The sequence below is a fragment of the Schistocerca cancellata genome, chromosome 11 (assembly GCF_023864275.1).
Source record: "Schistocerca cancellata isolate TAMUIC-IGC-003103 chromosome 11, iqSchCanc2.1, whole genome shotgun sequence".
In the NCBI taxonomy this organism is placed as follows: Eukaryota; Metazoa; Arthropoda; class Insecta; order Orthoptera; family Acrididae; genus Schistocerca; species Schistocerca cancellata.
Genome location: NC_064636.1, coordinates 18,753,687 through 18,780,972, shown reverse-complemented (window position 1 = coordinate 18,780,972; position 27,286 = coordinate 18,753,687). Strand labels below are relative to the sequence as shown.

Below are 27,286 nucleotides of genomic sequence, written 5' to 3'. Positions count from 1 at the left end.
GAGAAAAATTTGTTATTAATGTGTGTTGGGGGGATTACTATCCAGAAACAAGTATATCTTGTAACAAAAACTAAACTTTTGAGACTGATTCACAGCCTCTGTAAATAGATTATTTTCTCTTATTTTTAACTGATCGATCAATATTTTTACGTGTTGAAATATTACAAGATGGGGGGGGGGGGGAATGAAAAATAATAAAACAATTTATAAAATGAGAGCAAATAAAAAAGTTAAGAATGATTAAAATAATGCAGCATTAGAAATGATTGTGTGCATGCACATGCATGCGTACACACTCTCTCTCTCTCTCTCTCTCTCTCTCTCTCTCTCTCTCTCTCTCTCTCTCTCTCTCCCCCCCCCTCCCTCTCCCCCCCCCCCCCCCCTACTGAATAGCGGATTTAAAAAGTTAATGCCACCCCTGGCCACATCTCCTTGTTAGTCACTAGACATGCTATAAGTGAAAAAGAAATTTAAAAGCTAAGTTGTAATGCTTGTATACTATATTAAAGATGCTAAGACTATTTAATTGAATATTTGTCCATAGAATTGAAGGAGTTTGAGTAAATAGTTTTTCACGGCAACAGTGTTGGATAAATGTTTCTAAGTTTTCTTGCTTTGTTACATTTGTTTGTGTACTTCAGCATTGAACAACTTCCACTGTCCTCAGCGTCAGGACTTAACTGTTGACAATTGGACCACATGATACCCTCGTATGTAGGTGGCCGAATTATGCAAAGGAGACGTGACAAAGTTACGGAACATCTGTATGCTAGCAGAGATTGTGTCAGTGTCTGCAATGGAAAAAACATTGATAGCAGTACTGGTTCCATTTGGCACTGTTGCCGACATTCTTTAGTCGTAGGCCTCTGCGCAATCTCTGGTAGCACACGGAAGTTCTGGAAGTCGGTGATGTCTTCGTGACATAATTTTGGCACGTAGCGTACCTAACAGCCAACTGAAATGTAATCACTTGACGACGGTGACGGAGGAAGTCTTCGGAGAGCTGGAGATTGAGAAATACGAGAACTGTGAGAATTTAACTATCTGAGAGTTTTTTTGACGGTCCACTCCGTTTCCACAGGAGCGTCTGGCCCAGTGCGAGCACCGGCGGGAGGCGGGCGAGGGTGTGGGCCCCGCCCCGCGAGCTGCACCCTCAGAGCGGGGCGCGCCGCAGCGCCAGGTGTCGACGCGATCCACGGCGAGCGCGCGCGGCGGGGCGGACCGGCAGGCGCCCGGCGGCGGCGTGGGTGCCAAGCCACCCCCGGCGCCGTCTCCGTCTGCTGCCGTGCCAGTTGTCGCTGCTGCAGATAAGGTCGGGTCTCGTGTTAGCTAATAAGCCATGTCTGCCCACCCCTCGTGTAGCGCCACCCACTGACTGTTTGCCGCAGACAGATTGTTAGAGTATCCCAATCTCGTACTAGTTAAGAAAAGTAATGTAGAAGTAGATTTTGTTTTACATGTTCTTACGAGGTGCATTCAAGTTCTAAGGCCTCCAATTTTTTTTTTCTAATTAACTACTCACCCGAAATCGATGAAACTGGCGTTACTTCTCGACGTAATCGCCCTGCAGATGTACACATTTTTCACAACGCTGACGCCCCGATTCCATGGCAGCAGCAAAGGCTTCTTTAGGAGTCTGTTTTGACCACTGGAAAATCGCTGAGGCAATAGCAGCACGACTGGAGAATGTGCGGCCACGGAGAGTGTCTTTCATTGTTGGAAAAAGACAAAAGTCACTAGGAGCCAGGTCAGGTGAGTAGGGAGCACGAGGAATCACTTCAAAGTTGTTATCACGAAGAAACTGTTGTGTAACTTTAGCTCGATGTGCGGGTGCGTTGTCTCGGTGAAACAGCACACGCGCAGCCCTTCCCGGACGTTTTTGTAGCAGTGCAGGAAGGAATTTGTTCTTCGAAACATTTTCGTAGGATGCACCTGTTACCGTAGTGCCCTTTGGATCGCAATGGGTCAGGATTACGCCCTCGCTGTTCCAGAACATGGACACCACCATTTTTTCAGCACTGGCGGTTACCCGAAATTTTTTTGGTGGCGGTGAATCTGTGTGCTTCGATTGAGCTGACTGGCGCTTTGTTTCTGGATTGAAAAATGGCATCCGCGGCATCCACGTCTCATCCATTGTCACAACCGACGAAAAGAAAGTCCCATTCGTGCTGTTGTTGCGCGTCAACATTGCTCGGCGGCGTGCCACACGGGCAGCCGTGGGGTCGTCCGTCAGCATTCGTGGCACCCACCTGGATGACACTTTTCGCATTTTCAGGTCGTCACGCAGGATTGTGTGCACAGAACCCACAGAAATGCCAACTCTGGAGGCGATCTGTTCGACAGTCATTCGGCGATCCCCCAAAACAATTCTCTCCACTTTCTCGATCGTGTCGTCAGACCGGCTTGTGCGAGCCCGAGGTTGTTTCGGTTTGTTGTCACACGATGTTCTGCCTTCATTAAACTGTCGCACCCACAAACGCACTTTCGACACATCCGTAACTCCGTCACCACATGTCTCCTTCAACTGTCGATGAATTTCAATTGGTTTCACACCACGCAAATTCAGAAAACGAATGATTGCACGCTGTTAAAGTACGGAAAACGTCGCCATTTTAAGTATCTAAAGCAGTTCTCATTCTCGCCGCTGGCAGTAAAATTCCATCTGCCATACGGTGCTGCCATCTCTGGGACGTATTGACAATGAACGCGGCCTCATTTTAAAACAATGCGCATGTTTCTATCTCTTTCCAGTCCGGAGAAAAAAAAATTGGAGGCCTTAGAACTTAAATGCACCTCGTACAGTAACTGATTCATATACCGAGTTAGACTGAAATTTCTCCAGAATTCCAGGGCTATACCAGATTATACTGGGTGTCCCAGAAATTTCACTGTTAGAACTTTAGTAACTCGAAGAAAAGTAACAAAAATTGTGAATTTTTAAGCCACTTAGATGGTCACGATGTTACTGTTGGTGTTTGACTGTTGAAAGCGTTCAAAATGTCCTGCATCCGTGTCACAGGTATGTGCGAGATGAACAGTCTTGTAGTTTTCGACATATCTGTCGTGGTGACAACTTCCTCCGTACTTAGTGGAACTCTTTTTATTCCACACATTAATTCTTTATGTTCCATCCATCTACATTTGTTAAGAAAATGGGTGTGGCACATACAGAAATGTCTATCAAACTTACTTCTGTTGGTGTGATGTATTACTTGTAATACCTATATATAAAATCAATATCCTGACTGACTCATCAACCCAAACGGCTCAAGTATAGAAACTTGGAGAAGATGTGGGACTTATACTGTAGGCGTTGTTTAAAATGAGATTTTTCCAAATTCAAACCCTAAGGGGGTGAAATAGGGGATGAGATTTTTTATTGAGTATTTTTAAAGAAAAATCTATGAAAATTGAAATTTGAATTCTCAGGTAGAAATTTAAAAAATATGTGTTTTGGTGCTTCTGTAGACTCAATCCCTGAGGGAGTTCAATAGGTGAGGAAAATTTGTGAGGAAATAAATCGTTGCATTAAAAGAATTTTGAAAATGAAATCTGTGAAAATTGGTGTTTCCCTTCTTGGTTAGATATAAAGAAATATTTGTCACGGGATGAAAGTTGCCATGGAAATATCTCCACAAGAACAGAAATTATGGACTCCAGACAGCAGAATTACTTCTTGGTCAGAAGTACATTCGGAAAAGACCATGCCTGTATGGCCTTAATTAGACTGAAAAGCTTAGAAGGTGTAGTTTTTGAGCCACATAAAAATTCAATCAGATAAAAATAAAAAAATCTCTGCTGGCCATATTGTCTATGCAAGCGAAGCAGTGGGTGCTGAGATAGTTACACGTAAAAAGTAAAGCTGTCCATGCACACCAAATTGTGTCTGACATTAGGTATTGATGGAAGAGGAAGTTGTATTAACTGCCAGGGGGGGGGGGGGGGGGGGGGGGGGAGGGAGGCTGGTTGGCCATGTGTGTCTGACCACAAATTTACAGGATTGTAGTCCGATGTTTACACACTAATCTACATTCTCTGAGGCTGGCTAAATGAGTACCGTATTTACTCGAATCTAAGCCGCAATTTTTTCCTGTGGCTTACAATTGAGTGCAAAGCAAGAGGAAGTTCTGCAAAATGTTGGTAGGTGCCGCCACAACTAACTTCTGCCATCGAATATATGTAGCGCTACACAGGCATGCTTTGAAGGCACAAAGATATAAATACTGGCACCGAAACCTCTGCGCCAGTAAATAAAAAAAAAAGGTGGAAGACGAACTTTTTTTCTGCACCCCGAGTTTCGACCACTGCATTTTCATACATTATTCAACGAAGTAAATACAAATTCCGTATTGTTCATCTTCGCATGTAGCAGCATTTCAATGTACTAAGAAAATCCGACTGGCAAGACTGTTTGGGATGTTTGTCTATATGGCCAACTCTACGTTCTGAATTTTTTCCTACCTGTGAGAAGAGATGGTTGCTAATAGGAACCTGATGAAATGTGAATCACATGCTGTATTCTCTTCACCATAGGAATAATACGAATATCAACATTTTGTCATGTATTCTTTCGTGTTTGCTGCTATCTCATTTAAATCCTGTCTGCCTAATACACTACGAAACTAGAGTGAGACAAGAGCAAACGTGAATAATATACATATCGTGTCATGTTTATATTCGTATTATTCTTATGCCTAATAGTGATAGTCAGAAATGAGGCATGGGAATTGACTAGATTTTTAAATCTAAGATGACTCTAATTTCTGTGCAGAATGTAAAGTACTAAAGAGGTGTCTGCAAAGATTTTCAAACGGAGAAAACTTTTCACTAAACTCTCGTTCAGAACATCTTCTATCATACACAGTCTATTATTTGGTTCTTGTTGATCATTATCAAAGAAAGGAGCAGTGTAAGTAACAACAAATAGCAGTCTCTTGCCATTGTTTCACTAATGAGATGATTCCTCTTTTTTTTTTTTTATTTGTAAAGCGGCGGTAACGCGCACAAAAGCAAGCCGTGCTGCGAGCGGCGACAGGTCGTAAACACTCATTATCAGAATGCGACAAACAATGCATGACACAGTACAGTAATGCATTTTCAGCCTAGAGTGATGTAAATACCTATAGCAAAGAGAATGGCACTTATCAGATCAAAGAAAAATAAGCAATAGATTAAAACCAGACGAAGCACGTGAAAAAGGAAGGGTACCCGTATAAATACCTGACACATAGCAATGGCTACCTGGTAAAGCTTAACTGTTAAGCTTAAGACTCGAACCAAACTACTGTAGCTGTATCGTCATTCATGCGACCTAAATTGTGTCTCATATTACAATGGACCAATTTTGTTTCGATTTGGAGGTGCGGCCTAAAACTTTTCTGCCCCCCTTGAATTTTGAGTCTCAAATTTCACATGCGGCTTAGGTTTGGGAAAATTTTTTTTCCATGATTTCAAGTCTCATTTTTCAAGTGTGGCTTAGATTCGAGTAAATACGGTATTCATGTTTGAAGACAGATGCTGCTAATGTAAAGTGACTTTCACACTCAAGTTCCGTCATTTGTTAGGCGACACTAAAATGAAGATGGGACTTGTTCCTGGTGTTGTGTGTGTGTGTGTGTGTGTGTGTGTGTGTGTGTGTGTTTGTGTGTGTGTGTGTGTGTGTGTGTGTGGGGTTGGTTTTTTTTTTTTTTTTTTTTTTTTTTTTTTTTCTGAAACAGAAAAAGTGCATATTGTTCAGTGATACTCGTTTTGCCTTTCAATGGGAAAAATTAGATGGTATTTTTGGTGATCCTTTGCTCTCGGTGACGACAGTTACATATCAGTTCAGTGAATTTAAATGTCATTGAACATACACCATTTTCGATGAGGGTCATCGAGGATGCCCTGCAGGTGTGACGACCAAAGAAAATCCCCACAGTGGGATTCTTTCTAATGGCCAAACAAACCTGTACAATGTGGCATAGGCCATAAGTATGTCATTGTTGACAGTAGTTAATATTTTACACAATAAGCTTGATGGGAAAATTGTCTATGCGGAGGGTGCCCTGATTGCTGACACTGAACGAGAAATGTGTGAGGCTTTCAACTTGGAAGCTGAGTTTGCAGCTATGAAGCCATTTAACATGTTGCAATGTATATATATATCCATCACAACTGCGGAACAACGTATACGTATACCACAAGTGCAAATGTGAGATCGCAACATGAATATGTGACTCGGTCAGAAGCACTGTAGGAAGCTGTTAGTTGTACTAATAAACTGCATTGATATTGCTTATAGGTGGAATAAGTGGCTTTCTCAGTTGTTTTGTGCCCCGGTTGTTGGGATTTCAAAACAGGGATTTTTTTATGAAGCGGTCTGAAGATGTGCAGTTGTGCATTATGAGATGTGGCAGTGGTACTAATGAAAAGTTGAACTTTGGATGAATTTGGTTTTCCTTCCTGTTTGTAGGAGGACGTTGTGGCTGTTGTCAATCCTGGTCTGTCTGTCAAAGGCGAGAAAGTTGTCACGTTTGAAATGTAGTATCATAAGGAGCCCCCGATGCTGTTGGCTACTCTGGACCATTGTATCTGAAACTAAATTCAATTTTCTGACATGGAATTAGATCTTATCACAGTCAATGTTCGATAATTGCTAAATTAACTTTTCCGAACTCCCACACAGTGCAATGTACATCACTGTTAGGTGTGTCGTCCAACATTTGTAGTTCTGTATCTTCCTTGGCATATATGTATATGCCTGAAATAGGATAGCATTGAAGAATAAATAATTTTTTGGATATAGGAGGAGGTATCTTCATATCTAAAATAGGTAGTTATTGAATCACACTTGTATTAGCCATTTTTTTGCAAGCGGGCGACATACGTAAATAAGAACTGGGTTAACATTCCTACAAATTCACTCGCTTAACACGATTCTGGTTTACATAATGTATAGCTAATTAAGCTGAAGAGAACTTGAGCCTTAGGAGGTTATCATAGGTCCTCTTTGTTCAGACTAGGTTGTTTATACTTGGTAGTTGCACCCAGTGCATCCCACTTGCCACTCACAATTTTTGCAAAGAACACAACAGAGAGAAACGCCCAATAGAAAAGCATAAGTTTGAGGGTGAGGCCCAGTGAACTTTCGCTCGACACATCTTCAATCTCCGGTGCGATGACATCTGGAATTTCTGCCATCTCTAGACTCGTCAGTGAACACCAGTGGTCACTGTCCGCCTCTGTATTCCAGTCATCAGTGTGGTCGCCGTACACGGACGGATTTGGGAGCCCAGAGCTGACTCCTCTGTTGTGGCCTTCTTGCTCCGTGGCGTGCAGTTTCAGGTTGCAGTCTCTCTTTCTAATGACCATTTTGGAAAAAAATGGATTAACCAGCTTCTCTATATCAACATACGTGGCCCTGGAAGAAACATAAGATAGGGATTTTGATTGTCTGCTTTCTTTTGTGTCTGCAAATGATGGAGAGTAACACACATAACATTGAATATGTGTGGAGAATGTAACATAGAATACGTGGGGAAAATTTTAGGTCGAGTAAGAAGTACAAAAGTCAGGAATAAAGAAACAGTGATTAAATATTTCAAAATATACGTAAAAAACTAATGGAAACAATGGACAATAATACAGGATGAGTGGCAGTGGATTTAAAAAAACCAAATCTTGTAATACCTCTGGAAAAATAAACTAACAAGAAGCTGGGTCTGAGATTTAGAAATGTAAAACGTGCAAGGATCAGAAAGAGAGATTTTCAGAAGAAAAGTGTTGAATATTGAATGATCCGAGGGCATAAGCAGTTTGAGGACAGATGTGGAATATTCAGAAAAAAAGTGAGAAAGTAGTTAGAATGGCTGCAAGGTGAGGCTCGGTTAACTTGGGGATGGGGAGGAGGGCGGGTGTCAGGAGTAAGTGCTGGGACCGCTACTGTTTCTTATATAAATAAACGATATGCCTTCAAATATGAGAGGTGATTCTGAAATATTTCTGTTTGCTGATGATACTAACTTGCTGGAGAATAATGTTCAGTGCAACATAAGTTCATGGTTTGTAGAAAATAAATTGATGCTAAATGGCAGTAAGATCCAGTTTTTATGGTTTCTAACACACAATTTAACTAAAACTGACATATTGAGTACACTGAATGGGTATATAATTAATGAGACTTAAAAACCCAAATTCCTAGGTGTTCAGATGTAGGGCTAGCTGTCACGGAAAGCTCACGTTAAGGTTTTTGTTCAGAAACTACACAAGAATTTAAAAAATTGTAGCAGTAATACTCGCACTTTCGAGTCTGAATTGGAGGATTTCCTCATAGCTCACTCCTATTCTGTTGAGGAGTTTCTGAAAAAAATAAAGCAAAATCCCTTGTTGTGTTGTCGGTTACGCTAATATGTGAAGGCTGTTCAAAAAGTGTCCAACTTTTGTTCATAAAATCAGATACAGTTGTTTGACAGTAGCAACCTCGAGAGTAGTTGCCTCCAGCCTCTACACACCCCTCCCAACGCTTCTGCTGCTGCCGGAAGCATCGCCGGAAAGCCTCTTTCGGTATGGTGCGCAGCTGCCTTGTTGAATTCTGCATAATGTCTTCCTCGTTCTGCAGTCTGGTCCTTTTCGAGGTCTCTTTCAGCTGAGAAAAAAAGCCAGAAGAGACTCTGTGCTAGATCAGGGGAATAGGAAGGCCGATAAACTGCAGCAGTGTCGTGTTTGGCAAAGAACCTCTGAATGACGAGTGGGTGCATTGTCGTGGTGAAGCTGCCGTCTGCCCACTGTGCCCAACTTTGGCTGTTTGCACGTCACTGCATCACAGTGGCAACACAAAACTCTTGGCAGTGCTCATTGATATTAGTGCTTTCTGGGGTTTGCTCGTGGTGGACCACAGCACTCGAGTCGAGAAAGGTGGTCAGCACGATTTTCACATTGCTGCAACCGGATACATATTTGGATGTCAGGTAAGACAGACGGTTCGATTGCGATGACCGGTTCTGGGTTGTATTTGTAAAACTGAGACGCATCACCATTGACAACTGGTTTTTAGATCTCTGAATGAAGTTGCTTTTGCTCAGTTGTTGACTTTGGCACAAATTTTGTCGAGATCCTCCTGAGGGCCAAATGTTCTCATTAAAGTGAAGTGAAGTGAATGGATCCAGTACTAATTTCAACACTGTCTACAAGTTCTCTGGTGGTGATTCATTTATGCCGCATCACCGGGGTCGTCACGTGATCAGTAACGACCTCATTGGCAAATATTGAGGGCCTACCTGAACGTGCTTCACTCTCCACTGACGAGTTGCCACCTTCGAACTGGTTGTACCACTCCTTTAACTCTGTGGTACCCACTTTTTCATCCCCAAACATTGACACATCTTGCATATTGTTTCAACTTGAGAATCACTGAGCTCAAAACAAAATTTGATGCAATAACATTGTTCCACTTTTTCCGTCATTTTTCCCACAGCACAAAATCTGAGGACTATCAGTTACTCATATTTTCTTGTCAATGGCTTGCCAGTGACTGCTTGTTTCCACAGTCGTGGAAAAAATCGGTTGTTTGCCCTACGTATGCCTACACACGTAGAAACTGCATACGCCCCGATACCATTGCCGGTTTCAGCAATAAAATATAAGTTCGGATACTTGTAGCACGGCTCTCGAATACTCGGCAGCTCGCCGACTGCATAGGATTTGTGTAAATTTTATTTTATTTATTATTAACTTTTCTGCTGTAATTTCATTTACTGACTCTTTACTGACTCGTTCCGTTACCACAGAGAGTGGCTCCTCATCAATGTGGTCCTACAAAATTAGACATGTTAGTAAAAATAAATGAATAAAATGAAATAAACAAAACAATTTTGGAGGAAAAGAAACATAAAAAAGTAAGAATTGAATTTGTCACACGGTCCATAGTAGACCAAATGGAAAGACAGAAAAAGTAAAATACACGTGATTCCCGCGGCACCTTCATTATCTGTGCAGAGCTGGTAGAGATCAGAAGTGAGCTCCAGATGTTTGACTTAGACTCACCAGTGGGTTATATTACATCGTCTTCGAGCTTGCTGTCTCTGTAATGGCAGCTTGAACTGCCAATCTCTGCCAGTGCCCATTTAACCAAAAGCTCATCATCTGAGTCTGTTTTCACGCACTAATGGACTCTACTGGTGTATAAAGGAAAGCAAGTACACAAGTTTGCAAGCCCAACCGAGGGTTCACCGTGTTGTTGCTAGATAATAAACTGTTGGATGTGGCGATTATTATACAGGAGTCCCAGGAGGTACAATCAGTACATGGGCATATGACGGGAATGCTCATTTGAAGTGAAAAACTTCATACAGACGTTCGCCCTATTCTGAATGGTTTCTGTTTAATGTTGCTTTTGTATGTTTTTCTTGAATAACTTGAAAATTGCAACATGTAGCAAAAATGTTGTACAGTACAGAATTAAACTACATCAAATTTCCTGTAAAAAAAGTTCCTATTAATTTTTTTTCTAGGACAAAGATAGTGAGACAATATTAAAGTATTGTGTGACACACATGCGCTGTAGCTCAAGTTGTTTTTGTAGGCCAGTTGGGGGTAGTTTCCTAACTTGATACACCACAGTCCTGACTGCTATCATCAAACTGTTCATGTTGACATCCTGCAGTGACAGATTGGGTAGCAGTGAATATTGTTCTGTGTATATATAGGCATTTATATAGCGGTGTGTGTGTGTGTGTGTGTGTGTGTGTGTGTGTGTGTGTGTGTGAAACTGTTTAGAGGACAGCTGTAAATTTCTTTGAATGTTTAATTTCTATTCAGAGCACTTGTAACTGTGAAGCTGACATTTGAACTTCAACATGTTACTGAGTCTGTGATGAAATTTCAAGAAAACAGGGATCGAGTATGATGTGTATTCATTAAATGATGGTGAATGATCAAAATGAATTTACAGCAGTCTTCAAAAAATTTACTACAGTGAATGATAACTCACTATTAGCCCAAAAACACAAGTTGCCGTGACCAAAAGAATACACAAATAGTGTGCGTTTTGCTTACAGGGACATAACAGTGACGTTGCTCTGTACCCAGTTTTTGTTCGATGGAGTGCACAAGTTTTGTCACGACGGAGGTGGAATAAATGAGAAACAAACTTGTACCAGACATACTTCCTCCTCTAATTGAATACGTTTGCAGTTGTATGCATCAGATCACTTAATTTTTGTCCCGGTCCCTGCACCGTCTCACAAAACACTTCGTTAGAGGCCACCTGGTCTTAGCAGTTGGGCATTTTCACCCTGTCAGTGGTAAATTACAACGGCGAGAATGTGCGCTGGAGTTACGTATTAAGAAAACCTTGTAGTCCTTCACACTTCAGTAAGAGGAAACGCAGTGACAGATACCGAGCAGCTGCAGGCCACCGTCCTCAGACCCACGGAACTATAGTGGGCGGGAAGGAAGAAACTACAGTACCGACGTAAAAGTGGCACCTCGATTTCTAATGTATGCGACCCCCGACGTTAGCCTTCCCCCCTCACTCTGTTTCCGATCTGTAGTGGCCAGAGTCGGAGACGTACCATTGCCGGGAGCTGTGTGGTGTCCACAGTGCAGGATTTTCAGTTGTTGCCCTCAGTGCCTCCCATCGGCACCCCGCGTGTATTTGAGGTTTCTGTGTCGTGTCTTGAGAAGCAACTGTGAAGCTAAGAGAAGGAGATGCAAACTGGTTTGAAATCGCAAGAACCCTGAGACAGGACTGTTGTCTTCCGTGGACTCCGTTTACTGTACGTATCGAAGATGGGAAGATTTACTATGTCAGATTTGCCAACAGTGCGGTACTACTCGGAGATGAAATGGCACCTCTTCGAAGAATGACACTCGGAGTTGGAGGAGGATTGTGAGGGTACAGAATGAAAGTCGACACAGAGGAAAGTAAAGTGATCAGAAGCCGTGTCTGAGAATACGAGAAAGTGAAAACGACAGGTCAAATTGAACGGATGGTGCAGTATACGTGGTTCGGGAGTGTGATAATTAGAAATGGACAGGTGAAAGAGAATAAGATCGAGAATTGAGATATCGAAGCGAGCTCTGAGCAAACTGTACTTTCATTCTGATCGATGACTTACCACAGAAGATTATGCCTTAAAGTCTTGAAGAGGGGACAGTTGCAAAATATATTGTTGTTGTCATCTCTGTCTTCAGTCCAAAGACTGATTTCCTGCAGCTCTGTGTGCTAGTGTGTCTTGTGCGAGCCACCTCACCTCTGCATAACTAATGCGGCCTACATTCATTTGAACATACTTAACTGTAGTGAAGCCTTCTCTCCATCTACACAATCCCCCCCCCCTTCCACACACACACACACACACACACACACACACACACACACACACAATACTAAATTCGTGAGCCGTTGATGTCTCAGAATGTAGACTAGCTGGTGATACCTTCTTTTAGCCAAGTTGTACCAGAAATATTCAACAGCTCCTCACTTATTACGCAGTCTATCCATCTCAGTCTTCAGGATTCTTCTGTAGCTCAGCATTTCGAAAGCTTCTGTTCTGTTCTTGTCCGTACTAGTTATTGGTCATGTTTCACTTCCATATTAGGCTTCGTTACAGATACAGCCCAGTATATTGATTTATTTACTTCAAAAACTAGCAGTTACATGAAGAGCAGAAACTGATTATTGACTAGATTTAATTAAACATTATATATTGTCTAGTCCGAGGTTCAAAAGCATAATGTGCAAATAGAGTTCCTCAAAAATGTAGTATTGTATTTTTGTGTATATTTCTGCAGCAGACAAGTGTGGAGATGAAGGCAGTTGCTACAAAAATACATTTGCTCGGTGGGAAGCTGTACGATAATACGGAGGAGGAGCTTCGGAAGCAGGCGTAGTAGGGAGTTAGGGAGTAAGAACTAAATAATGAAAGCACAGGCTCAGAGGTGGTGAAGCGTGTTTGGGCTTCAGAAAGAACTATTATTTGCGTAATAGGTGGACCCAAATTCCCATAATTTTGATTAACTTGGTCGTTTCAGCAGCTCAGTAATGTATTTCTTCCTATTCGAGTTTTCTTACCAGCAGGAGTGGTGTGAGAATAAATGAAATGCAGTGTTGGCCTTCTTCAGTGTAGCTTGACCCATACTGTCATTAGAGAAGATACACGGACAAGTATCGGCCGGTGACGGTTTCACTCGAATCTCTTGTGTGGTGAGCGGTGCCTGTTTGAGTCCAACTAGCACCTCCTCGGAGTGTGTACTGTTGCAATGGCAAGGCTGTGTGTGTGAGCTGTCTGTTTACTAGGCTCGCAGGAGTTTGTGCAAATAACAGATAACCACGGCAGACGTGCTTATCTCGGAAAAGGGAGTCTCATTATGTCAGGTGTGCTGTGGCTGGTCCTTTGTTTGCAGCTGTGAGTTGCCTCCACAGTCTAGCAGGCACTTTGTTTAGCCGTGCCTAGTGCCTTGCTGCCTGTGGGCGAAGGCTCAGGGAGACGGAGTAAGTCAGAATATTCCTTACTGAGGCGTGCAGCAATGTTACACTTGCAACACAGCTACATAATTAACAAACACAAAAATGTTCGTGTTGGAAGTGCCGTCTGTATACGTGTGAAGTGCGTACCTCTTTACATCAATTGATCTCCAGAATGAGATTTTCACTCCAACAGAGTGTGCGCCGATCTGAAACTTCGTGGCAGATTAAAACCGTGTGCCGGACCCAGACACGAACTTGGGACCTCGGCTTTTCGCGAGCAGGTGCTTCTGTGAAGTTTGGAAGGTAGGAGACGAGATACTGGCTGAAGTGAAGCTGTGAGGTCGGGGCGTGAGTCATGCTCGGGTAACTCAGATGGTAGAGTACTTGCCTGCAAAAGGCAAAGGTCCCAGTTAGAGTCTCTGTCTCTTCCGGGAAGTTTCAGGTCGATTGATCTGGCCAATAAAGATGGAGATGAACAGCAACAAGGAGATCATCAAACAAAGACTAACCAGTTTTCTGAAGGTCTTAATTAATTTAATTTTTTTAAATATAACTTCATGTGAAATTTTCTCCCCTTCCCTCCCCTCCACTCTCCTATCCCCACCAGAGTATCAGATCGGCGTAAGAGAAATTCAGTGATATAACTTCTTTGTAGATCTGACAAGAAATTACAGAGGAAAAACACTTCGAATATGGGAGTTTTAGTGCTGTTTTCACCACTATTTGAATGGTGCACTATCCGGAAGTTAACATTTAATTTAAATGTGTTATAAAATATCTTGTGGAAAGAAAAAAAACAGTAAACTCCCAATTCCTTAAATAACAAAACTCCTTTGTATAAGACAGCTTCAAACGTCTCATTACTTTACAAATGAGTTAGTGGAGTAAATGCTTGCTTTTAAGAGTGTAAGTGCGAAAAAGTTTAGAAAAGGTGAATATAATAGAGGGAAACATTCCACATGGGAAAAATATATCTAAAAACAAAGATGATGTAACTTACCAAACGAAAGTGTTGGTATGTCGATAGACACACAAATAAACACGAACACACACACACACACAATTCAAGCTTTCGCAACCAACGGTTGCCTCATCAGGAAAGAGGGAAGGAGAGTGAAAGAAGAAAGGATGTGGGTTTTAAGGGAGAGGGTAAGGAATCATTCCAATCCCGGGAGCGGAAAGACTTACCTTAGGGAAAAAAAAAGGACAGGTATACACTCGCTCGCACGCACGCACACATGCACACGCACACACATCCATCTGCACATATACAGACACAAGCAGAGGCAACCGTTTGTTGCGAAAGCTTGAATTTTGTGTGTGTGTTTGTGTTTATTTGTGTGTCTATCGACATACCAACGCTTTCATTTGGTAAGTTACATCATCTTTGTTTTTAGATAAAGTTTAGAAAAGGTTTGAAATTGGGGTTAAAATTTGTTGGAAATGCAGAGTGCTCTCATTATGAAACACAAGATGTAGACAAACTGGGTAATGTGCATTCCGTTTTAAGCAGAAGCTAGTTTTCCACACGTTTCAGTGTTCACAATGTCATATCTCCCGAATTGTTGTGTCGTACGGTATATAATGTTGCATGTACATTCGGATGTATCAGTGGATACAGTCTGCAAACTGTGTTGTGAATTGAGTCGGTAGTAACGAAGTACTAAATTAAAACGTTATGTCTGGTGATGAAGCCTACTGCACAAACAGCAAAAATGTAGTGAGCGATAGATTTTCTTCGTTTCTTCGTTTTGTGGGGAGTAACGAGAAGTTTCGTAAAGGTATGAAATTATTTGTAAACTTTGATGATAGTTGCCGAGTGCGCTCATTCTGAAATACTGGACGAATGAAGTCTGCGTATTTGGCCACCGTCAGTTACTCTGTATCATGACATGTAGTTTCCAAATCTAATACTCGTCTTATTGTGTTAAACTTTTAATGTAAGATTATATCTGTTAACCAGTAGAATACGACAGTATTTTAAATTTTTGAATCCGGCCAGCAATCTTGCATAGTACTGAAAATAGAATTTTTGTTGCCCCTACGCTTCAACTGTAGTCGGCCACAATGTTAACGGCTCCGGAAGCACAACTCACAAGGAACGCTGCGTCGTCAGCTCGACAGGAAGTGCACAGGCAGCATTACTGACAGCTGAAATAGTGGATACTCGAACTGCCTCGCTACACTCTGGTTCGTTGTGTACCTAATAAGTATGACTTGGGCATTACAGAATGGAATGTGTATTCAATATTTCACAGCCATTACATGAAAAGGAAACCAGTGATACAGATTCTCTCTCTGCAGAATGGATTCTGTAGTAAATTGCACCTTAAAGAATGCATTACACATTCGGTCGCCTCTTACTTTATTAACGAAATGACGAAAGAACCGATTCTAAAGTAACCACAGCAGGATTAACGGCATTTTAAACTGTGTTGCATTGTAGTCGAAATAGTGAGATAAGTAAAAATTTCCATTACGGATCAAGTTATGCTCTGAAGTACTTGTTGCACCGTAGACAGCTTCACAACAAAGTAAATGGCCCACGAAAATTATAAAATAAGTTTATATTCAACTCTCATTTGTTTTTATTCCAGTGTTTCACTGTCACTGCCCTCAGACCTCGGGTTGCTGGATGTGGTTGCCAGATTGACAATTAGCGAATCCATTATTTTGTCTCTCAACAACATGTTACCAGTGATCTCCTTGCAGTTTGTCAGTGTGACGTACGCACTTCACTATCGGCAACGGTAATTTTGTCTGTCGCTTTTCGGATCAGTCTTTCTGTGTGTGCTACTTCAAATGAAGTATTTTCGTCTGCCACATATCTCTTCACTTGTGCCCCAGCCAGTTCCCTCAGATTACAGTGGGGTGACAAAAGTCGTGGGATAACAATAAGCACGTGCACAATTGACAGTAACATTGTGTACACGAGGTATAAAAGGACAGTACCTAGGTAATTCGTGTGGAAAGGTTTCTGACACGATTGTGACCACACGACGGAAATTAACAGACACTGAATGTGGAATTGCGGTCGAAGCTAGACACACGGGACATCCCGTTTCGGAAATCGTCGAGGAATTCGACATTCTGAGATCCACAGTTTCGAGAGTGCGCTGAGAATATCACTGCTTGTAATAATCCCAGAAATCAGTGTGGGACACAGACGAATGTATCTGTTAGGACCGTCAGGTGAAATTGACATAAATGGGCTGTGGCAGCAGACAGGCGACACAGGTGCCTGCACTAACAGCACAACATCACCTGCGGCACCTCTCCTGGGCTCATTATCGTATCGGCTGGACTCCAGGTGACTGGAAGACTGTGGCCCGGTCAGTTGGTAAGAGCTGACGGTACGGTTTGAGTGCAGGGCAGAACCCACAAAGCCACGGACCCGGGTTGTCAGCAAGACACTATGCGAGCTGCTAGTGGCTCCACAATGGTGTGGGTTTTGTTTACATGGAGTGGATTGAGTCCCCTGGTCCAACTGAACTGATTGTTGACAGGAAATGGTTATGTTCAACTACTGGGAGACCGTTTGCAGCCGTCCACAGGTCGCGGTCTAGTGGTTAGCGTCGCTGCCTCTGGATCGCGGGGTCCCGGGTTCGATTCCCGACCGGGTCGGAGACATTCTCCACCCAGGTACTGGGTATTCGTGTCGTTCTCATCATTTTGTCACCACTCTGGAACATGGCGAGACTGGACAGGGAACGGGATTGGGAATTTGCACGGGCGCCGCTAACTGTGATGTTGAGCGCCCCACAAACCGAAATTGTCATCGGTAATAATCGTGATCATCATTTGCAGTCATTCGTGAATTTCGTGGTCCAAAACAAAGATGGAACTTTTGTGGAGGACAGTGCACCACAGTTGTTCACGATCAGTTTGAAGAACATTCTGGGCAATTCGAGTGAACGATTTGGCCACCCGGATCGCCAGACACGAATCTCGTCGAACATTTATGAGACAGAATTGAGAGGTCAGTTCGTGCACAAAATCCTGCACTGGCAACGCTTCTGCAATTGTGGACGCCTATAGAGGCAGCACGGCCCAGTATTACTGCAGAGGACTTCACTACGCCGGGCAAAAGGGGGTTCGACACGATATTAGCAGATATCGCGTGACTTTTTGTCACCTCAGTGTATAATGACAGTGATGAGCAGGTACTTGCGTCACTCTTTGACTGTGTTGCAGAGCTGTGGAATCAGTTTCCTGTTTTTCTCTACTGCCTTTCGAAATCTTAACGAGCTCCATCAGCCTTACTCAATATGTCTAATATTATTAGTTTGCAGCCGTGGAAGAATACCACTTGTTTGTATTTGTGGTGGGACGCCTGTCATAAATAACAGAGTGGTAGCTTGCACTGTCCATAACAATGACAGAGGCTGGATCCAAAGAAGCCAATCACTGATTCCAAAACCATTCTCAAAATATATCTCCATTCATTTTGGAATAGTACTCAGAAGTGTTTTCCACTTTTGATGGGAATACGAGCTTAATTTAAGGCACGAATCCGGTAGAAACGAAACTAGCGTGATATATTATAAGATGCCCCCCTTTTCCCACTGGGATTTTTAAGCTGTCTTTTCCCTCTGTTGTTTCCCAAATAAAATTTTTTAGTGTGATTTTGATTTACCCGAGCTTTGTCCAAGTAAAACACAGTGACATCACTTCAGTCCATTAAAAATTTCTGTCTGTCATTAGACGTTATATATTTAAATCTGATGTTCTTAAATATTTTTGCATTGACCTTTCACTTCCTTCAGACTCTGTATTATGCAGACAGTATATCGTGGCAGTTGGCCGCGACTGTAAACAGACGAGAACTCGGATTGCCCGAGGGGAGATACGTGGTGTGGGGGAGTTAGACCTGCCCCTCTCGAAGGGCTGATAAGAACACGAGCAAATGAAATGAGCGTACGGCACTGTTGGCCGGGAGGCCCTGTCGGAGGAAGTTCGGCCGCCAAGTGCGAGTCTTATTGCAGTCGACGCCACATTGGGCGACTCGTGTGCCGTTGATGAGGATGAGATGACGGTGAGGACGACAAAACGTCCGGTCCACGAACGGAGAAAATCTCTGAACCGGCCGGGAATCGAACCCGGGCGCGCTGCACGAAGGGAGACCACGTTACCACCCAGCTCAGCAGGTGGACAGAACACGAGCGATCCACAACACAGAGCATTTGGTAGCACCTACAGCGCAGTTGTCTGCTGTGGCTGGCAGTGGACCTCTGCAGGTATCTTACGCAACCGTAGTCCTAAACACTCCCTGCCCAAAACTGCCACGATGGTGTCTGTAGTGGCTTCACACATAACAGTGAGCAGTTTTGCACGAATACTGTAAGCAGGCTGCAGTAATTATGCAGGCATGAAGAGGTTTGTTAAGCATAGACAGCTATGGAGGGCTGCACAGAACCTGTCTGTGGACTGAAGGCTTTAGAACAGCAGTAGCTACTACTACTACTACTACTACTACTACTACTAGTATTACTACTAAAAGCTGTTTTGTGAAATGCACACTGACATTCAGTCCTTTAAGAGACACTGGAACTGTCATATAACTACAGAGTAAAGATTTTTTTCCTCCTGATTCATTGACACGAATATTTACTGCACCATACCTCATAGTTACGGACCAGAAAAATTCGCATTTTGTGATAAATGCGATTTCTCTCTCAAAATGCAAAAAATGAGAGACTTTTTGATAGACACTATTTAATAGCAAATTGTATCCACGTGAACTATTTTTCCACCAATAGTTTGAAGCAGCTTTACTTTCTCCATATAAAACTTACGTCCAAACAGGCCTCGGAAGGCCCGACAGTACTGACTGGCCGCCGTGTCATCCTCGGCCTACGGGTGACAGTGTTTGCGGGTACGGAGGAGCACGAGGTCAGCACACCGCTCTCCCGGCCGTATGTCAGTTTACGGGATTGGAGCCCCTACTTGTCATTCGAGTAGCTGCTCAGTTTGCCTCACGAGGGCTGAGTGCACCCCGCTTGTCAACAGCGCTCTGCAGACCGGAGGGTCACCCACCCAAGTGCTAGCCCAGCCCAACAGCGCTTAGCTTCGGTGATCTGGCGGGAGCCGCTGTTATCACCGCGGCAACACCGTTGGCACTTTCTCCGTATAAATATTGAGAATGAAGCCTATTTTCAGTTACTAGTATTGTACACCATCTGGCAAAACCCAGTTTGGGAAGACAATGTGCGTAAGAACCTGTTCGCAAAATAAAAAGTGTACGAATGCGACAATGTATCCGTGTGCTCAGTGATATGGGACGATGCCAATTGTGGACAGTTTAATGGTCTGTTTAAGAACGCACCGTGTAATGCAGTGTAGTTGTACTCAGCCGTGGGACCTAGCATTTTACGACAAAGAAATGTTTGTCTTTTAACTAACACTGAAAAGATGTTATATTGCGGACACTTTTAACTGGCAAATTAGGTGGCAGTTGTTTTGAACTGTGATCGCATCCAACACGACCAGAGTTTGGGCCTAAAGTACTGTTTGTTAACAGTACCCCGTGCTAACCTCGACAAGAAGTCGCACAGTAGCCGTCCCCGAATGACTTGTTGTTTTCTTTTCTTATGTTGAAATAAGTGAGGTGACTAACTGTGGTCTATCACAGATTTCGATTACCACCACCCTTCTGACACCAGAAGAGGTTGCTCATCCCTGTAACAATGTGTCATTTCTGCTGTAGGCTGCTGAGCTGCTATACAGGTGTGGGGCTTGTTCCCTTACTTCTGACCCTCTCTTGTGTGTTGGTCAAAATTGTGGTTTGTTTACACTCGTGGCCATCTGCCACTATAGTCTATAGTGCCCGCGCTCTGCACTATTACAAATGGAAACTAAATCTGTGTACCTGTTTTTGACTGCGCTGAAATTCTTCCCCTAACAGAAAATAATAGAATTACTGTACGTTCGGTTCTACTTCTATACTAAGTACCTTGTCAGTTCAGTGTGCACTGTTGTCAAGAAAGAGTTGCACAGCTACGAATACCACCAAAAGGTCAAAATTAAGTCTGTAGATTTTGTGATCATCGAATTGGGCGGGAAAAGACAAGTGATGTCCAGGAACACCTTAATTCGGCAACACATTCACTTCACTGGCACTTTCCAACAGAACAGTCATTCTTGAATGCTGAAATACTGCCAAACGAAGAAGACAGTGGCCATTTCGAAACAAAAGGTTGTTGAAGTTTTTGCAGAAGCAAACAGTCCAGTCAGTAAGTTATCAGCACTTTTTTTAACAGTCAGTTTCAAAGAATGAAGCCTTTGTTCGTCTTCATTCATGTAGCATGACAACCTTTTATACTAGTGCATCTAATCATTAAAAAATGTGAATTTTGCCACAAATATAGTCTACATTTTCCAGTCCCTACAGTCATGTTAGACAGAAATAAGCCGCCAGCTGTTGCGACCGAGCAGTTCTAGGCGCTTCAGTCTGTAACTGCGATGCTGCTACGGTCGCAGGTTCGAATCCTGCCTCGGGCACGGATGTGTGTGATGTCCTTAGGTTAGTTAGGTTTAAGTAGTTCTAAGTCTAGGGGACTGATGACCTCAGATGTTAAGTCCCATAGTGCTCAGAGCCATTTGAATCATTCTGAACAGAAATAAACAACAAATTGAACAGTTTTACTCATTAATATTACTGAAGAGTAGTTGCTGACACACACATTTCATTGTTAGGCTGGCAAAAATATTTTTCCACTTAAAGTGGTTAATCCCTAAGGTTAGGAGTGATGAGAGGAAAGGATGCCATGAAAGGCATAACTGTGGAATTTCAACCACCCTCAGTACAGATATGACTTGGTGTCTAGAGGAGGAAAAAAGGAAAGGCTGTGGGATTAGGAACTTCAGATGTGTATGTACATTTGTGTGCATTTTACTGTGTAGCACTGAAATGCCTCTGAGAAGTTCCACCAAACTTGGTGTGCATGTGATACTTGCAAACAGTTTTCCTATAATTCATGCATTGTGTAGAGTGCCTAGAAATTAATTATCAGTTTGGTGAAATAATTATTGTATTCTTATTATTTACAGCAGCACTCGTTTATCGGATGTTACATTCGACACGAGCACCATTCACATGCTGATGCAGCTCCCACTGTCGTGCTTATTGTTCTGCTAGACGTCAAGGTTTGCAGTGGGGGACTCTGTAACGCATGTGTCAGACTTGTACTCAATGCCAACCGCCACGGGTTTAGAAAACATTGATCGTGTAAAGCCCAACTCGCACTTTTCTCACATGGCATACTGAAAGCTTTGGATCGAGGCATTCGGGTACGTGCTGTACTTGTGGATTTCCAAAAAGCATTTGACTCGGCACCACACCTACACTTATTGTCAAAAGTACACTCGTATGTGCTATCGAGCGAAAATTGTGACTGGATTGGGAACATTTTTGTGGGGAACATAGCATGTTGTCTCGGATGGAGAGTCATCTTCAGATGTAGAAGTAACTTCCGGTTTGCCCCTGTGGAGTGTGGTGGGATCCTTGCTCTTTGTGTTGTATATTCGTCACCTTGCAGACAATATTAATAGAAACTCCAAACATTTTGCAGATCATGCAGTTATCTATGATGAAGTACTGTCTGAAAGATCTCAGTAAGATTTCAACGTGGTGCAGAGATTGGCAACTTGCTCGAAATGTTGATAAATGTAAAATTGTGGACTTCACAAAATGAAAAAAAAGTAGTATCTTATGTCTATAATATCACTGAGTCAATGTTGGAATCGGCCAATTCATACAAATACCTGGGTGTAACACCTTGTAGGGATATGAAATGGAGTGCACATATAGGTTCAGTAGTTGGTAAAGCAGGTGGTAGACTTTGGTTTATTGGTGGAATACTGGGGAAGTTCAGTCAGTCTACAAAGGAGATTGCTTACAAATCACACTCGTGTGACCGGTCCTACAATATTGCTCAAGTGTGTAGGACCTGTACTAGATAGAACTAACAGGAGATATTGAACATTCACAGAGAAGGGCAGCACACATGGTCACAGGTTTGTCTAACCCACGGGAGAGTGTCACAGAGATACTGAAGGAGCTGAACTGGAACACTCTCTATCATAGACGTAACCTTTCCCAACAAAGTCTATTAACAAAGTTTCAAGAACCGGCTTTATACAATGACTCTAGGAATATACCACAACGCCCCGCATATCGCTCACGAAGGGATTGTGAGAATAAAATTAGAATAGTTATTGTGTGCATAGAGGCATCAAACAGTCATTCTTCCCACGCATACGTGAATCGAACAGGAAGAAACCCTGAAAACTGGTACAGTGGTGGTTTGCCGAGTGTCTATGTAGACGTACTGGGTCTATATACGCTGCCTGACAAAATCTAGTAGGTAGGAAAAGAGGAAACGAAATGAAACTTCGCGGGCCAGGAGAGAGAGAGGGGCTACGATGTTTTTTCAGGGCATACAGAATAGAATCAAAATTACAAACAGCTCGGCAGTACGAGCTCACTTATCAGTATAATGTAGCACCCTGTCTGTCGTGGATGCGGGGGGTGACTGGTGTCATGAAACCGTTATACCCCCCTCCGGAGGCAAGCTGGCCAACAACTGTTGCAACTGGTCCATGATATCGTAGATATTGGCACTGAAATGGAATTGCCACCCGAGCAGCTCCCACAGGTGTTCCGGTAGGGGCAGGTCTGGGTGTCCGAGTACCTCAGCGTGGGGCAGACACTTCGTAGAGACAGGTGCCGTGTGTGGACGAGTACCGTGCTGTTAGAAAGTGGCACCACAATACTCTCACACGAGAGACGACGGGTGAGGACCCGGAGCGTCCGTGACGCACCGTTTTGCTACCGCAGTACCCCCGATCGCTACCGGCCGCGATCTGAAGTCGCACTCGACGGCTCCCCCTGCCGCGACACGAGGAGTTATTCCGCCGTATCTCTCCAAAACGGGGTAAGGGCGAGACCTCTCCCCAGGTGACTGCCATATTCTCTGATGACGGTCATCCGGGGTAATGCCGAACTGCAGTTTGTTGCCGAGCACAGTGCAATGCCGTTTTGCGACAGTCGGTGCCTGCCGGTTACGACTCCACTCCGAATGTATCCGTCCGTGGTGTCGTGTTAACGGCAACCCGTGTGTGGGATCGTAATTCCCTAGTCCGTTTGTTGACGGTCTCTGACTCGAGACAGTGGATGGCACGGAATGCTGCAGGGATACAGTTACTTGTCATCGGTCGAAAGGCGCAGGTGTGCAGTGGTTACGTATTGCTCGGTGCACAGTACGGCTGCCCCCGTCTGTGGCAGTCGGGTGCGGTCGACCGGAGCCTCGACAAATGTCTCCGTCCTTACGTTCTCGTGTCGTGCGGTCAGACTTCGGAACGCTGTGATATCTGCGTGTCCTGCAAATACGGGTACCGTACGACTCGACCGACTGGTCGAATGACGACCTGACGTGAGGACCTTCCGAACTGTCTGGTGCCGATAATGCCGTCTCACACGAGTATGTGCCACCTCTGTGTCCTCCACGGTGACCACCCGGCATCCGACTTCGTTCGTGCCCTTTATAAGCCCTTCCGGGCGTGGTAAGAACACTAAACGAGAACAGCACCGGTGCACTCTAGAGGCCGTTCTACCTCGACAGAGAACTGTAACTCTAATTGTTTACGTACCCACTGACAGTCTGTATGTGAACAAAGATCTGTTGACACCCGACGGTGTCTTCTCGGTCTACTTCTTTAACATTAACATTGTTGACAGACACTGAGGAATTCGGCAATTTCTGTGGTGGAACACTAAGTCCGTAATGCTTCTGTAGCCACACCAGACCGAGTTATTTAATTTTGAAGTACCCTTCCAGATGATGTGACGTCTACTGAGAGGAGAAGATGTGTGTCATCCTAAAATGTCCTCATAATGTGTGAGGATAAGAAAATAACGTGCTTTACAAAAATGAACACATCTGTTTCTGTCGATAAATGTGCACCGACTCTACTAATTCTTGAAGTGCTCCACATCTACCACTGTACGGCAGTGAGAGGTCACAGGAGTGCACGCCAGCATTGTAGTGGGAGGTGTGCATCAGTACCGACAGTGGGTAACTCGTAAACGTATCTGCTTCGTCATTGAGAGCACCACATAGTACCGTACGAAGGGGCGATATTCATTTTATATCTTACTTTGTGGTTAAACAAAAGAGGGAAATGCTATATTGCTGTTCTGCAGCTAGTATTTACATATTTGAATACCAGTTTTCAGCTTTTGAGGCCATTGTCGGCTGAGAACTGAGTGTTTCCGTATACTGTTATGTCCCGGATTACCCTCGTAAGTGCACTTTGTCTGGCATTCTGACACACCACGAAACCTCGAGACTCCTTCCAGTTCTTCGACCCGCCCGTAAAGCTGACGTACTCGCTCGCCGTACCTGTACGTGTGACGTAACCGCCGGTTTCGGTGTTCCCGCAGCAGTCGAAGCCGTCGACGCCGCAGATCAACCCGATGGCGGTGCTGAGCCGAGAGAGGGTGGCGCAGCCGGCGGCCGCGGCTCCTCCCCCGCTGCAGCACGAGGGCGAGGGGGAGGCGGAGGCGGACAACGAAGAGCGGGAGCACGCGCCGGCTGCCGACGCCCGGCCGCGACACGAAGAGGTGAGCCGGTCCTCGACGAACGGACCTTATTTTCTCACTTATTCGTATATATTTTGTAGTCTTACTGCAGGTCGTGTGGTACATTACAAGTTGTATCGTAGCTTTACGAATTATTATAAAAGTTGAGTTTTGTACTGGACAAAATAATACTTGTCAGGACAGTGGTTGGTTCTTAGCTTTATTTCTGGAGGAGTCCAAGTTCATATTACAACACATATAATAGATTTGTTCACTTCATTATAGCCGAGTGGTTTTAGGCGCTTCAGTCTCGAACCACGCAGCTGCTGCGGTCGCAGGCTCGAATCCTGCCTCGGGCACGGATGTGTGTGTTGTCCTTAGGTTAGTTAGGTTTAAGTAGTTCTAACAAGGGAACCTCCCCATCGCACCCCCCTCACATTTAGTTATAAGTTGGCACAGTGGATAGGCCTTGTAAAACTGAACACAGATCAATTGAGAAAACAGGAAGAAGTTGTGTGGAACTATGAAAAAAATAAGCAAAATATACAAACTGAGTAGTCCATGTGGGAGATAGGCAACATCAAGGAGAGTCATAACAGGGTCAACCAATTTCTTTAAATTTCGAGAATGGTTATTAAAAACACAGTTTAAATTAAAGGTTCACGCTGTACAGAAGTAAATTTACTATAAGAAAGTCTTACCTAGTGGCTGTAGGCTTGGGTGTGGTGAACAGTTATGGCGCATACACTACCCACAGTATGGGCTCAGTTTCTCTCCTTCACGTCGTTCAGTTCGACGTACGTTAGTCCGACAACTCACAGCTGCGCCGTAAGCTGTTTGTAGTCTCCACCTGAGGCATTTCTGTACATATTTGCAGGCAGTGCTTCTCCTGCTCCACAAGGGCGTTGCCTCAGTCACAGCTGACTACAGACCGTGCTCGCTCTAGGTAATGCGCCAATTTGCCTTTGCCACGTTTTCCACTCTCGGGAGCCACTCTCGTTTTAAACAAAAGCACACTGGCTTTTACATAACACCTATTTCTTATATTGTTCCTAAGCGTGACCATTCGTAAACTGTCAAATTTAGATTAACTTGAGCAATTTATACACACAAATATTTTTAAATATGAAAGGTCATCAGAAAATTATCTAACATAATAAACAATTTACATACCATTTTACATACATTACTCACGTACAATGCAAAGAACTTCAGTCTACAGTATAGTACACTTTTCTACATATACAGAAAATATAGTACCAATATGTGACAATTTTAAAGCAAAAAAATTATAAAAAAATTAAATGAACTGTAAACAAATATTGTTATAACTGACGACACGATACTCCCTGTCTGCCTCTCGCGGTGGTCATTTCTGCATTACGTAGGGGTGTCTCGGTACTTCTGATGAGGTTGTACGTAACAGTATATGCAAGCTTTTAAAAGTACTAGATCCTTCCTCAAGGACAGAGGGAGGTTAAAGAGCAAGTACGTGTCATTAGGACCCCAGTCTATCAACCTCTCCTCCACGAAGGAGCTAATATTTCTAACAGTTGGGATCGTGTATATATTTTTCTTTCATATGTTTCTGTCAGCACTACTGACGTTTCTGCCGTAGGTAAGGACTGGCCGACAATTCTGTCTCGTAAAAATGGCTCTGTGTGACATTTGTTGATAAAAATATGTTTAGGTGATGCCTGACCGTAAAATGTACATCGGAGAGATCAGTATTGAGAAATAGTAGTTATTCATTGTCTCATATTTTTTTGTTTCAAAGCCCTCCCTGAAGGCCATGTGGGTGTCTGTATTGACTTATGAAAAGTAACTCGGTCGCTTAAATAAGTTTTATTTTATTTCTTTTCTCTTCTTTTATTTTTTATGCCTTATTTTTTGAGGTAACTGGCCAATATAAATTATAAAGGATTGTTCCACTACTTTCCTGTACCTTGTGTTTCTTGCTTTTCAGCAGTGCATACAATTATAAAAGAATGGCCCTGATTAAAGTGTTACTATTGATGTCGTGCCATCTTGAATACAGTGATTTAATTTTTTTGCAAATCTATCATGTCAAGAGGAACATAACATTTTGTACGTTTTTAAGACAAAATATAGTTGATGCTTTCTTGTTATTGGTCAGTGACCATATGATGAACCGTGTGGTAGATATTGGTAGTTTTTGAAGAAGAGTGGCACCGTGGACCCACCAAATGTCGGTGGGGTAACATGTGTTCACAGACTGTCAAATTTGACCAGACTGA

The 27,286-nt window shown here is 43.3% G+C and overlaps 1 protein-coding gene across 1 annotated transcript in view; it reads left to right on the top strand.

Annotated features, from left to right (window-relative positions):
• Positions 1-27,286, top strand: part of LOC126108836 (Golgi integral membrane protein 4-like) — a 142,629-nt gene that overhangs the window by 73,640 nt on the left and 41,703 nt on the right. The window contains exons 7-8 of the mRNA XM_049914199.1: positions 1,082-1,312; positions 24,891-25,070. Of these exons, the coding sequence (XP_049770156.1) occupies positions 1,082-1,312; positions 24,891-25,070 (411 nt within the window). The remainder of the gene's footprint in view (positions 1-1,081; positions 1,313-24,890; positions 25,071-27,286) is intronic.